Source organism: Capra hircus, chromosome 2 (genome assembly GCF_001704415.2).
Source record: "Capra hircus breed San Clemente chromosome 2, ASM170441v1, whole genome shotgun sequence".
Classification (NCBI taxonomy): Eukaryota; Metazoa; Chordata; class Mammalia; order Artiodactyla; family Bovidae; genus Capra; species Capra hircus.
In genome coordinates, this window is record NC_030809.1 from 105,106,552 (window position 1) to 105,119,448 (window position 12,897).

Sequence of the window (12,897 nt, forward strand, 5' to 3'; positions counted from 1 at the left end):
AATCACAAAGTGGGCTCTCACCAGACACCGAATCTGCTGGTGCTTTTTCCTGGGGCTCTGCAGCCTCCAGAACAGTGAGAAATAATCTGCTATTTATAAGTCACTACATCGATGATATTCTGTTGAGTGTGTATATGTGATCAGTCATGTCCAACTCTTATGACCCGATGAACTGTAGCCTGTCAGGCTTCTTTGTCCATGGAATTTTCCAAGCAAGAATCCTGGAGTGGGCTGCCATTTCCTACTTCAGGGGATCTTCCCAACCCAGGGATCAAAACTATGTCTCCTGGATTGCAGGGAGATTCTTACTACTGCACCACCGGGGAAGCCATGATACTCTGCTACAGCAGACCAAATGGACTAAGACACTTTGTTATCTTCCCAAAAGACACCTTCCACAGACACTCAGGCCAATGCTCTCCTCCAGCTCCCATTCTGTAGTCCTTCTCTGTCTCATTACCCTGTTTTCTTTCATAGCGTGATCATCATCTGCTTTTATCTTATTTTTGGATTTGATTTGTTTACATCTTTACTGTCGATTTTATTTTCTCCTAGAGTGTTAAATCCTGTAGATCTAATAGAGCTTGATTTGTCTTATTCATATCTCCTTTATTTAAAATAGCTTGTGGCCCAGTGTTCGGAATTTTTATTAGATAAATGAATGAATGTTAATGGAATGTTAATGAATGCATACTACCTTTACTTGGAGGTAGGGAATTGAAAAGATTACATTTGTACATAGATAAGTTTCTCAAAGTTTAAAAGCCTGTTTCTTCTAGTTTGAAGTTCATATATACTTCAGTTTCGGGAGTTTTGCTTTGTTTCCTATTGAGCCTTCTGTGACTCTTTGTTAGAACATTATACCTGATGGGCTGTGAACTGTTTTAAGCATGTTTTACTTGTACTTTCAAAAACTATTTTAACTGTACATTTACTTTAGCTTACTGGATCCAGTGGTCTGAGATTAAGTTGTTAGTTAAGGTTACATTAATTCATGCATTTTAGTCCCTTCTTCAGGAAAAAGAAGAAAATAGATTCATTTACTATAACATAACTTGCCCAGAGGTACCCAGTTCCATTCTACTATTAATAATCTAAATGTACTAAAAGGAAAGTAACTTGGGGGGCACCATTCTTTGACATTATTCACTAGATAATTAAGTGTCTATATTAGGTTTCTAAGGATTCAAATATGATACAAGACTTTGATAGATTTTTGCATTATATTTATTCTTTCTATATGAGGGAAATGCATGGAAATAAAGTACAGTGTAATGAGTATTTCAGTGAATATAAATTTTTCAGTAAATTAAAATATTTCAGGAAATTTGAGAATTTTCTGGAGAAGTTCTGTCGCATTTGTAAGTGATCTTCATACATGACAATTTTTTTTTTTTGAACTGGAGAAGATTCTTTTATATTTTATGTTCCATCATTTCAGGGAAAAGCTGGAAATTATAAATGCTGAGTTCCAAAGCCAGTATGAAGATATAACTATAACATTTATACCAGTTAGATGAGAAATCTACAGGGAAAAGGAACACTGAATTGAGAATTAGGAAATTAGGACACTAATCTCAATTGTGTTACTAAGTAGTTGTGCTATTTTAGGAGAATTCTTTAAACTGAGGCTTTAATTTACAATAAACTGTTTAGAGTTGGACTGTGAAGAAGGCTGAGTGCCGAAGAATTGATGCTTTTGAACTGTGGTGTTGGAGAAGACTCTTGAGAGTCCCTTGGATTGCAAGGAGATCCAACCAGTCCATTCTGAAGGAGATCAGCCCTGGGTATTCTTTGGAAGGAATGATGCTAAAGCTGAAGCTCCAGTACTTTGGCCACCTCATGCAAAGAGTTGACTCATTGGAAAAGGCTCTGATGCTGGGAGGGATTGGGGGCAGGAGGAGAAGGGGACGACAGAGGATGAGATGGCTGGATGGTATCACTGACTCGATGGACGTGAGTCTGAGTGAACTCCGGGAGTTGGTGATGGACAGGGAGGCCTGGCGTGCTGCGATTCATGGGGTCGCAAAGAGTCGGACACGACTGAGCGACTGAACTGACTGAACTGAACTGAAACTGTTTAGAAGACTGTGTAAATAAAGTCTAGATACTCTTTAAGGTCCATTCCAGCTGCAGAATACAAAAATATTAGACTTCTCTGTTTGGAAACTTGAGGACAACACTGAGATTCTTCTCTATTATTCATTAAAGACCAGACATGAAAAATTGGAAGTCATTTCTGATTTATTAATAGTGACTTGACTGCAGATTTCTTCTCAACTCAAAGGGTTGAACATGCATTTTGGTTATAGAACTGTGAGTGTATATGTGGGGAGAAAAGGGAGTAGCATTTCGATAGGCCCAGACTTGTCAAAGATGATAAAAAGAATGAATAAACAGATACAGCAATCATTGATTCACAGTGACAAGTGTTAGAACTAAAAATAAGGTGCTTTATGATCATTGGGAAACAGCTAGAGATAGTGCTTAAAGCACCTTTTTGAGGGTCAGGAGGGGGACTTAGAAGCCTTGTGCAGTGGAATATCACAGACTACAAAAGACCAGCTTACTGTAATTTTGCCCCAATGCCTCTCCGTTGCTACAGTAAAAAAGTAGGCTGCAAGTCAGACAGGTCTCATTATTGATACAGTTCCCATGACTACTCACTTCATGGTAATCCGATTCAGAATAGGACTTCTACACCTAACTCTTTGCCTGGTAAATATCCCATTAGCTACTGGGATATCTAACTACCCATGTAAGAATGGAAATACATTTTATTGTCTCTGTGGACTTGTGGCTGAATGAATACAGTAAATAGGTTATTTTAACATTATTCAGCAACATGCATTCTAGTAAGGGATTAAAGTGTAATCCTGACAGTTTCCTGGCCCCAAAGCTGTCTTGATTTTACCTCCTAGAGAAACTTTTTTTTTTCGAGTGTGCTTTTAATGAGCTACACCTGTCAATGAACAGATTGTTAGATATTCCTTACCTTCAGACCCTTAACTTTCACAAAAAGAAGAAACTCTGTCTGTGTTTTCTCTGACTACTGTCCACATTGTTAGGACCTCTTCTACTGCTTTCCATGAGATTTTCCTCATTTTTGTGTTCATTGTAGTTTTTAAAAGGTACTTGCATAATTGCGGCAGAATTAGTGCAACTAGGTTCTAATTAAAGTCAAGGTTTTAATTATAGAAATAAATGAAATATCACACTTGCCTTTTAAAAAATACTTTTATAAAAATCACTTGGGATACTTACATCGACGATCAAGAAATCTAGCCAGCACCAGGCATTAGTGAAATATGTCTGAAATCCGTAAGCTACCCATTTGAGAAGCATTTCCAGGATGAATATGTAAGTGAAGACCTTGTCGGCATATTCGAGCATGGTTTTAATAGTCTTTCGCTGTTCAATGTATATGTCTTCAAAAGCCTGTAAATCAAGAATGCTTTTATTTTACTTGAATGGCTTGCCTGCACCAAAGACTTGATAAAATTGCAAGTAGTATACTTGGCACAAAGCACTAATTTGAGAAATATTGGCTAATATTAGATTGACATGGAACCAGACAAAATCTAAAGACTGAAGCTAATGGAAAATATTGGCAAGGAAATGTCAATAGTTTACTGATTTAGTGTATGCTTTCTTCCCTGCCTCTCACCCCGTAATCTCTATCTCAATTACTACTACAAAGACATGCTTTTAGAGAAGCAATGTACACTCAGAAAATAATCAGAAGTTCTATTTATGAGGGATAGACTTGGCCTATTCTAACCTTACTTTCACTGATGCTCTGAATAATCTGGCTCATTTTGAAAGAATAAATTAATTAGACATAAAAAAAATCCACCAGCAGTCCATAAATATTACTATGACTGTTAGGGAGAATTGGATGGGATTTGACATAGTAGGTAATGTAGTTACAGAATACCCCTATAAATGGTTGTCTCAGTGAGGAAAACATCTATTAGAAAAACACCAGATGAGAAATTCCATCTGGCTGTTCATGGTTCTGATTTATTCCTTACTGAATTTTGTATAGTTAAACCCTGGGTGCCAAGCTCTGCAAGGTGTAGATGTACCTCTTGTTTTGCTCCTTAAACTAAGGGGATGCTTCTGGTATTTTTTGAGTAAAACTATTTCACTGCTGCTGCTGCTGCTGCTGCTAAGTCGCTTCAGTCATGTCCGACTCTGTGCAACCCCAGAGACGGCAGCCCACCAGGCTCCCCCATCCCTGGGATTCTCCAGGCAAGAACACTGGAGTGGGTTGCCATTTCCTTCCCCAATGCATGGAAGTGAAAGTGAAGTCGCTCAGTCGTGCCCGACACCTAGCGACCCCATGGACTGAAGCCCACCACTAGAACCTGATTCTTGCCAATATGTGTCATACTCACCAAAGCGCCACTGCTGAGAAGAATCATGAAGACAATGAAAGTCTCAAACCAGTTGTGTTCAACAATGCTGTAGCAGGTTTTCCGAAGATTCCACCAGATTTTTCCTTTGCCTTCTTCTATACTTACTTGACAGAATGGAAATTTTTTAATACATCCTAAAAAGACAGCATACATCATAATAAATTAGAAAAATAAATTTTCATCTTATGTAGGAAGAAATTAACTTTGCTGCTCCCTCCCCATCCTAATCTCAGATCATCATTCTATAAAGTAACTGGCTACTTCATTCTGTAGCTATTTTCAGCATCCATCCTGTATAGTGAATCATTCTCAGACTTACATATCAGCCAGTTACCTAGAATTCAAGGAATTACTTTACCGAGAGTTACCTGAGTATAAACAGTTCCATTCTTGAACACTGCATAGGATCTCTCTTTGCCTCAAGGCCAATCATAGATAAGGACACCTCTGAGGTTTGGGGAAAAACTGCATGTTCAAATTGTTTATTCATTTTTTTGATGTGATCCTGGATTTTTACTCACTTCTTTTCACATGGAAAATCCCTCTGTTTTCCTGGGTATCATCCTCTGTCAGTTTTCCCAAGCTGTTTATTTTCAACCTCAGAGCTTTTCTTAGTCACACCTATGACTCATCTTGTCAGTCAGTATCTCTCTTCCTTTGTCCTCCCCCTCTTCACTTTCATATTATTTCTAACTTCCATCCACTCTTGGGCTCTCACTGTCTGACTTACTACTTATGGGATTCAGTCCAATCACATTGAATCAGCAAATCTTTATTGATTTGTGTGCTGGACACTGTACTGGTGGCTGTGAAAATAACTTGGTCTCCCTGCCAAGGCTCTGCAATGCATCTATATCCCCCAACAGCTCTGGTCACAGCACAAATTAACCACATTTGAAACTGTAAGAGATGGGGTATAGTTATTGCAGCATCTATAAACCAAATCACAACATTGCCAGTGAAGTCTGAAGGGATTGCTTTATCAGTAATGAGAAGATGTTCTAGAATACCATTTATCTCCTACGGTTCACTTCTCCACATTCTGGGATGAAAAAAAGGACATGTCAAATTATCTTATTGTCCAGGCACAGAAACTGCTAATATAATCAGGAAATACAGATAAATGAACTTTTTGGAAGAAAAGAGCAAAACAAAGATAAATATACCTTCACTGTTTCTTTGAAATATTTCGTTCAAGTGAGGTATATTTAGTCTCTATAAGGAAAGAAGGGAGTTTGGATTTAACCATATTAGAGCTTGCTTACCTTCAGTAAAACAAGCTTCTGGTTTAAGGTCCTCCTCAGGTTCAAGTTCAGCTTGTTCACCTTCTCGAGGTGGAGCAACATCAACTGTACTTCCTTCAGATGAGCTGGTTGCATTTAATTTCTGGAAATAAACCCCATTGCAAAGATGTGATTTTTCTTCCCTTTTAATCCATCAGTTTGAAAATGCTCAGACATGGTGTGAAAAAAAATGGTGGTGGTAGTGATAGTATTGGCTCTCTTAACAGTCCTGATAATTTTGTACTCATAATTTAACATAAAGTCTTATTATTCAAAACAACATAACTACTAACTTGATTCAGACAGAAAATGGTTAGAGAGCATTCAGTATGGGTGATTTGGAAAGGAGTGATTATACTGATTGACTTCATGATCTCTGTTTGTCTATGGATGCCATGTGAAAATAATTTCATACATTAACACTCAGGCCAAATTGAGAATACTTTGATAAGTTTGGTATACTGACATTCACAACTGATTATATTAATTAAAATGCTTCAAATCAAATTGTTATTTCCACTCTTCCAATGGAAATTTTCAGAGGGCAAAGAACATTACCAGTTGTCTATAACTACAGTTCATGTTTCTGTAATTTTAGAAAGGAAGAGCAGCAGATTAACATTAGTCACAGTCATTATATTTCAACTTTGTGCTATATTTTTCTCTGGCTTACATAATTTTCTTCTTACTTTACAAGCTGAAAAATGATGGATCTCTCTCTCTCTTTTTTTTGAACTGCTTAAATGAATTCCGTACTTGCCAAAGAATGCTAAATGAAATGGAAATTTCTTCATGAATGACACTGCTCAGAATCTATATAGACTTTCACTAGGAGCGTATCCTGAATTCAACATGTGATCAGGCTGTGAATTTTTCCTTTAAATAAATCACTGTGACATGCCACATGGCTAGGAAGAGCCACTTTAGTGTTGCAAGAATAAATATCTTATAAGAACTCTAATACCACTTGGGAAGACAATATGGATGTGGAATTTTTTATGAAAAGTGATGCAAAGATGTCACATATAGCACAACCAGGCAATGTAAAGCTTTTAGAATGAAAGAACATTGACATATTAATGGTTTCAAAGGCCCCATTAACTTTAGTAACTGAGAGGTAGGGTCACTCTGCCCTAGCCCTCTGAAAGAGTTAACATGTTACTGAAAAATACCTGAATGACTACCTAAATATAGGTCATATTGGAAGATATCTGACTCAAAATTTGTAGTTTTTTGAAATCACCATGTAAATGTTAGTTTAATATTTTATAATGTGAACACTGAAGAGTAATATCCAGGTGATACTTTCGGTGGTATTACTCGGAGAATGAGGTTAACTATGTCCAGTTAAATATATTATGAAAGTTACCCTAAGTCAAGATATAATTCTATAACAAAATATCTCCATGTCCAAAATATGCTAAGGACAGAATAAGCCATTAATTATGGCTGATGGTTCATAGGATCATTATAGTAAAAAAGTTTTACCATTAAAATCCTCTACTTTTTGTAGAGGTGAAAGTTCAAGACATATTTTCTTCTCTCAAAATTTTTCCCCTTCTTATAGCCAGAATGTCTTTACTTTTGTAAGAAAATCCCAGGAAAGCTACTGCTGCTGCTGCTGCTGCTGCTAAGTCGCTTCAGTCGTGTCCGACTCTGTGCAACCCCATAGACAGCAGCTCACCAGGCTCCACCATCCCTGGGATTCTCCAGGCAAGAACACTAGAGTGGGTTGCCATTTCCTTCTCCAATGCATGAAAGTGAAAAGTGAAAGTGAAGTCGCTCAGTCATGCCTGACTCTTAGCGACCCCACGGACTGCAGCCCACCAGGCTCCTCCACCCATGGGATTTTCCAGGCAAGAGTACTGGAGTGGGCTGCCATTGCCTTCTCTGAGGAAAGCTACTGCTGAATAGAACTGCAGTAGCTTCTGGTAAATCCAAAAACATACTAAATAACTTTTCCCTTTCAGTTTTACTGGTTTATAGGTTGGACACTATGACATTTCATGAGTGGCAGCAATAATATCCACTGTATATATAAAACCAATAAGAAACCAAATTATTTTGAGGTTAGTTATAAAAAGCTTAATGTTTCTTCTTCCTCTTGGCCAATCCAAGCTGAAGAATTTATTCTGAGCCCGGTCATGATCCCCTTTCCATGAAGCTTTTCTTTATTATGATTTCTCCATGTTAAATTTTATATAACATTTTGTTGATAATACTTGTTTGCTTTGACCAAATATTCTCAGAAATATATATGTATATTTCATATATATACATAAAATTGTATAATTATGTACATATATACACATATATATTAGAATGTACACACATACACATATTTATACACCAAAAGATCCAAGCATAGAATAGACACTAAATAGGCTGAATTTATGAAAAATGAATAAATGAATGAGTGAATGCATTTTGTTATTACTCTTATAGAGAGAATTATAGTGTTTAGATAATTTGATCTCTTCATTTTGATACACAACTCAGTTGTGGCCTTTACAGAAGGTTTAATTTTATTAGAAAATGCATTTTCTTAATGAATAAAAATTAATTAATGATATTTTAGTGATAAAAGCATGTTTCCAAAATGTTTTTCTAAAATATTGGCAGACATTCAATAAAGAAATCTGAAGGAAGAAAGTAATAAGCATATATGTATATACGCAAAAATACACATATACTTTTCCATTTGAAAACTTTAGAAAATATACTCACCCTTCACTTCTTATTTTACCACTGTTAATACAGTTGTGAAATGTTCAATTTTTTGCATTATAATTCTGTCATATATTATTCAAGAGTCTTATATTTAAATACAAATACTTATTTAAAGCAAATCCTTCACAGCACAAGTAATGGTAGGCATTAATCTGAACGACAGTTCTGCTGTTTACCAAATGTTGACCTCTGGCTGTATTTTTGTTGTTGGTATTGTCTTTAGATTGTGAACTTTTGTGAATGTGGTTAATATATGTTTGAATGTAAATAATTTCAATTTTCTAAATGTCTATGGAGGTTATGTACATTGTAAAGCAGAGAGGGTCAGTGTGTGAGCTAGTTTACCTCCATCTGCCTGGCATTATGAAGCGTAGCATGTCTTTTGGAAACAGACAAGGACTAAACAATAACAACAAATTCTGCTCTCAAATGAGCAAAACCCATTTTACATGAAGAATTGCTTCACTGTTATCCAGGAGTTGTTCTGAGTATAAGTATAAACTCGTCAATCTTATGCTCTGGAAAACTCCTTAAGGAATGTTCAGAGACTTGATGTACCAAAGCTTAAAAAATAGTTGGTAGGCTAGTGTTCTTGTCACTAAAAAGTGCTTTGTGGAAGGCTCCTTTACCTCTGGAAATTGACATAAAGCTAATCTTGATAGTTGGAGAGTCAGTCTAATTCATGGTGTAGTCTCCCTAGGCCCCATTTTTTATCATACGAAAGTACATACACTTTATCCTATGAATTTATAAAAATGCTGTATCAACTATATAAACAATTTAAAGTTGTGAATTTGTCTACATTTATAAATTAAAACTTAGACTGTGTTCTTATTAAGTTGCAGCAACTTACCAATTAAGATATACAGCCTGAGTTTTAGTCACTGGAAACATACAGAATTTTACTCCTGTATTTTTAAATTTTAAAATTTATATCCTAGAAAACTACTTAAGCATTTAAAATTCTGTACATGGATATGATAACTATCTTCACAATCTAAACACTTCTAATTAAATTCATCACTTTGGCATTCATACTCTGATAGAGAGTAATTTGTGATACATTTTATCATAACCATACCAAAATGGCTTCCAAATTTATTTAAAAGCATGTAACTAATTTAAAAGCAGGTGACTAATGATAAATACAAAGTATAACTTACTTTCTTTAAATTGCCATAGCTGTGATACTACAATGATAAAAAACAAAAAACCAAAGAAACCTGAAATGAAGTTTTCCACATTAAGGAACTTGGTGACTATACTAAATAACTGAAATTCATATTTGTTCTCAATTAGTCAGAAAAATGTAATGAGGTATATAGACATAACAGTAGAAAGCTTCCATATAAAGCCACATAGTACAAGCTCATCACTTGTTTCCTTGTACTATTTTCTCCCTACCCGTCCAATATTTTATGACACTTAAGGTAGACTCTTCCATCCCTTGTAGAAACTACCGAGTCTACAGAGGGATGATGGCTTATGCTCTACAAATGCACACTGGAAAGCAGGTTTGAAGATGCAACATTCTCCAGGCCTAATTCAGCCACAGAAAACATGCCTGGCTGTAGCAGAAGCCTGGCGCAATGCTGTGGAAGCTGCACGCTGATCCAAGAACCATGTTGTCAAAGACATGGTACCTGAATGTCAAGTTTTCAGGGTTAGCTGCAAATACAACTCATAAGAAATGACAGAATCAGCCCCCCAAATGACCATTTCCCCTCTGATAACATGATCTTATTTAGAAATTCCCCTTTATGGCAAATATGGCTCTTAATTTTTATCCAATTAAATAGTGAAATTTAACTTTCAGAAATAGAAGAGAATGTTAGCAACTGGCCTACTTCCACCGAAATGCGCTCACATTTCATTTATTTTCAGTCAGCTATCAAATGTTTGACTCTCACAAATTGCTGTACGATTCAAAAGGCAAAATTAAAAGATTCAGCCATTACAGATTGCCTTTAAAATCTAGCCATTTCTTTCAAAACTTCTGGGTTTCGTCTTGCAAGTAGAAGCAGACAATCTTTTGGTTATACAATCTCTTAGGGCCTTAGTCTGATCTTTTGGATATGCATATCCATATCTTGACTTGGGATATCTCACTTGAAGAACAGATAGCCACACAGTGAGACCATGAGGCTCCTATTCCAAGGCACGAAGAGCATGACTAAAACCAACAACTCTTTTTTCTGGACTACTCACTGAATGGTGAAAAATATAAACCACCTCTATTTGGTTTGACCTCAGCATATGTTGTGCAACAACCCTGATGCTCCTTTTATTTTGAAAGAGCCTTACTAAGAACACAATATAGGAAATTGAAATTAATTATATAGTGGTTGAAGGGTAAGGCAGAGGGGCATCCAGCAGGCCAAGGAAAAGATGGTTTATCTTAGGAAGATATACAAAAATTTCTATCTAAACGTGCCCTACTTTTTATTTTAGCAGAAATAAACTGAAGCACCAAAATTGTTCCCTGAAGATCAAGATAAATTTGAAATGTCTCACATTCAATTTCACAAAGAACATTTGGAAGGCAGTGAGAACCTAATAGAAATGGGAAGCTAGAGGTTTTCTCCCATTGCTCTCCAGATTCTGAAAACAGAGCACAGGGCCTTTTCCAGAGGGGTACATACGTCCTTGGGACCTTCAGTCAAGCATCATTTTCAAAGTTTCCATAATGGCTTTGAAAAAGAGGGAATCTTTACAAACATTGTGTAAAAGGTAATTTTCCAATACCATTTAATTCTGCCCTGCTTGTGAAGAAAAAATAATCAGATTTTCTTCAATGACTAATAACATATTGTTTTACTCCTAAAACTAAAAAGTCGTTGCTAAGTAAAATTACATAAATCGCCAGGGACTATATTTTTTTCTAGTTTTTATTTATAATTTAATGACTGAATTTGTTGCATTTTACAGTTAATTCTCAGTTATTCCTAAAGAGGAAGAGAGTATGTATTAATTAAACCTGGAGACAAACCACAAGATCTAGTCAGATTTTTTTTTCCCTCACCAAAAGCCTTGAAAACTTTTCATGAACTAATCCTCATGAACTTTTTACTTTTGCTTTTCAATTTTTTTTTTAAGAACACTCACTATGGCTGCTATTCCAGTAACAGGAAAAGTTGAGTCAAGAGAAATTACCGAAAGGTTTATTTCATCCACAAACCTACATTAATTTTTGGAAATATCCTTTACTCATCATAAAACTAAAGTTAATAATTAATAATAATCAAAAGTAGTCTCCTTTTTGCCTGCTCAGTTTGGGGTTGAACATCTAGGGAGAAATTAATGTAGATCAGGGGAAAAAGACCTAACGGGTACACTGAACCCATTACTTAATGATCACGATGCAGTGAATTTTTCCTAGCCTGTATCATGTTGCTTTTCATCTTTTAATTACTTGATAATGATCACTTAGAGTTCTGCAGACACATGACTTAACAGCTTTTCCAAACTACATGAAAATCCAAGATATGTGGTGCCCAAATGTATACAGACTATGGCCCTTCATATCCAAACATTCATGATCACCTTATTCTTTTTTTTTTTTTTAACAGAGGCTTCCCACAAAACATGAAAGCAAACATTTCCATCTGGAGCACACGAATTGGATGGGTTGAAAATTATATTCACAGATCTGAATATAATGATCTGAAAATGGCAATACTATTGAAAAAAAAAAAACCTGCGAGGCTCATTTTGGTAATACAATTTACTTATAAGGGCTGAATCAACAACAACAAAAAGTTGTGATCTTATTTTAATGAAACAAAAGCAGAAAAAAAGTGCATGCTCTCAAAGTGAACTTTAAACATTTCTATCATTTAAAAATAGATATAAATCCTATAGAGCATGCAATTATTGCTTTTAAAAGCCTAAAAAGACTGAACTGGAAAGTCATTAGCAGAGTCAAATGTGGTGTTGGGACTGCCCGTCTTGCCTGACCATGCTGTGAGTGTCACACGATTCAGCAGACAGCAGCTGGGCACGTCTAGCACTTCCTTGCCATGGCAGGGGAAGGAACACAGCTGAGTAGCATGCAGGCCAGTCAAAATTTATTTAGAAAGTGATTGTACATGTACAACTTGCTTGGGTAACCTGGGTAAAAGTGGTGACACGAGCCTCTGGCTGGTTTAAAAACACCAGAGTTTCATTCTTGATGGCTCCAGCTCGATTTTACCCCTGTGAGAAGTAAGAATGGTAAGCAGTGAAGGTCACAGGATGATATTCCTAGATTGTGCTATGGAATTCAACTTCAAATATGATTCTTAAGAGCATTTATTCTATATCCTTCACCTAGGAAGACAATGAAACCTTTTAAGAACTAAATTGTAAAAATCCATAGTTACATAAAAATGTCAAGAAATTATGTTTCTGTGAACTGTAAAAGTATAAAAGCAAAATTCTATATTAAATCTTGTCACAAGACAGGTATAATATCAAGTTTGCAA

General features: G+C 35.9%; 1 protein-coding gene across 1 annotated transcript in view; it reads right to left on the reverse strand.

Moving 5' to 3' along the window:
* Window positions 1-12,897, reverse strand: part of SCN3A (sodium voltage-gated channel alpha subunit 3) — a 117,126-nt gene that overhangs the window by 21,283 nt on the left and 82,946 nt on the right. The window contains exons 19-21 of the mRNA XM_005676033.3: window positions 5,687-5,807; window positions 4,401-4,555; window positions 3,265-3,438 (exon numbers count right to left, since the gene is read on the reverse strand). Of these exons, the coding sequence (XP_005676090.2) occupies window positions 3,265-3,438; window positions 4,401-4,555; window positions 5,687-5,807 (450 nt within the window). The remainder of the gene's footprint in view (window positions 1-3,264; window positions 3,439-4,400; window positions 4,556-5,686; window positions 5,808-12,897) is intronic.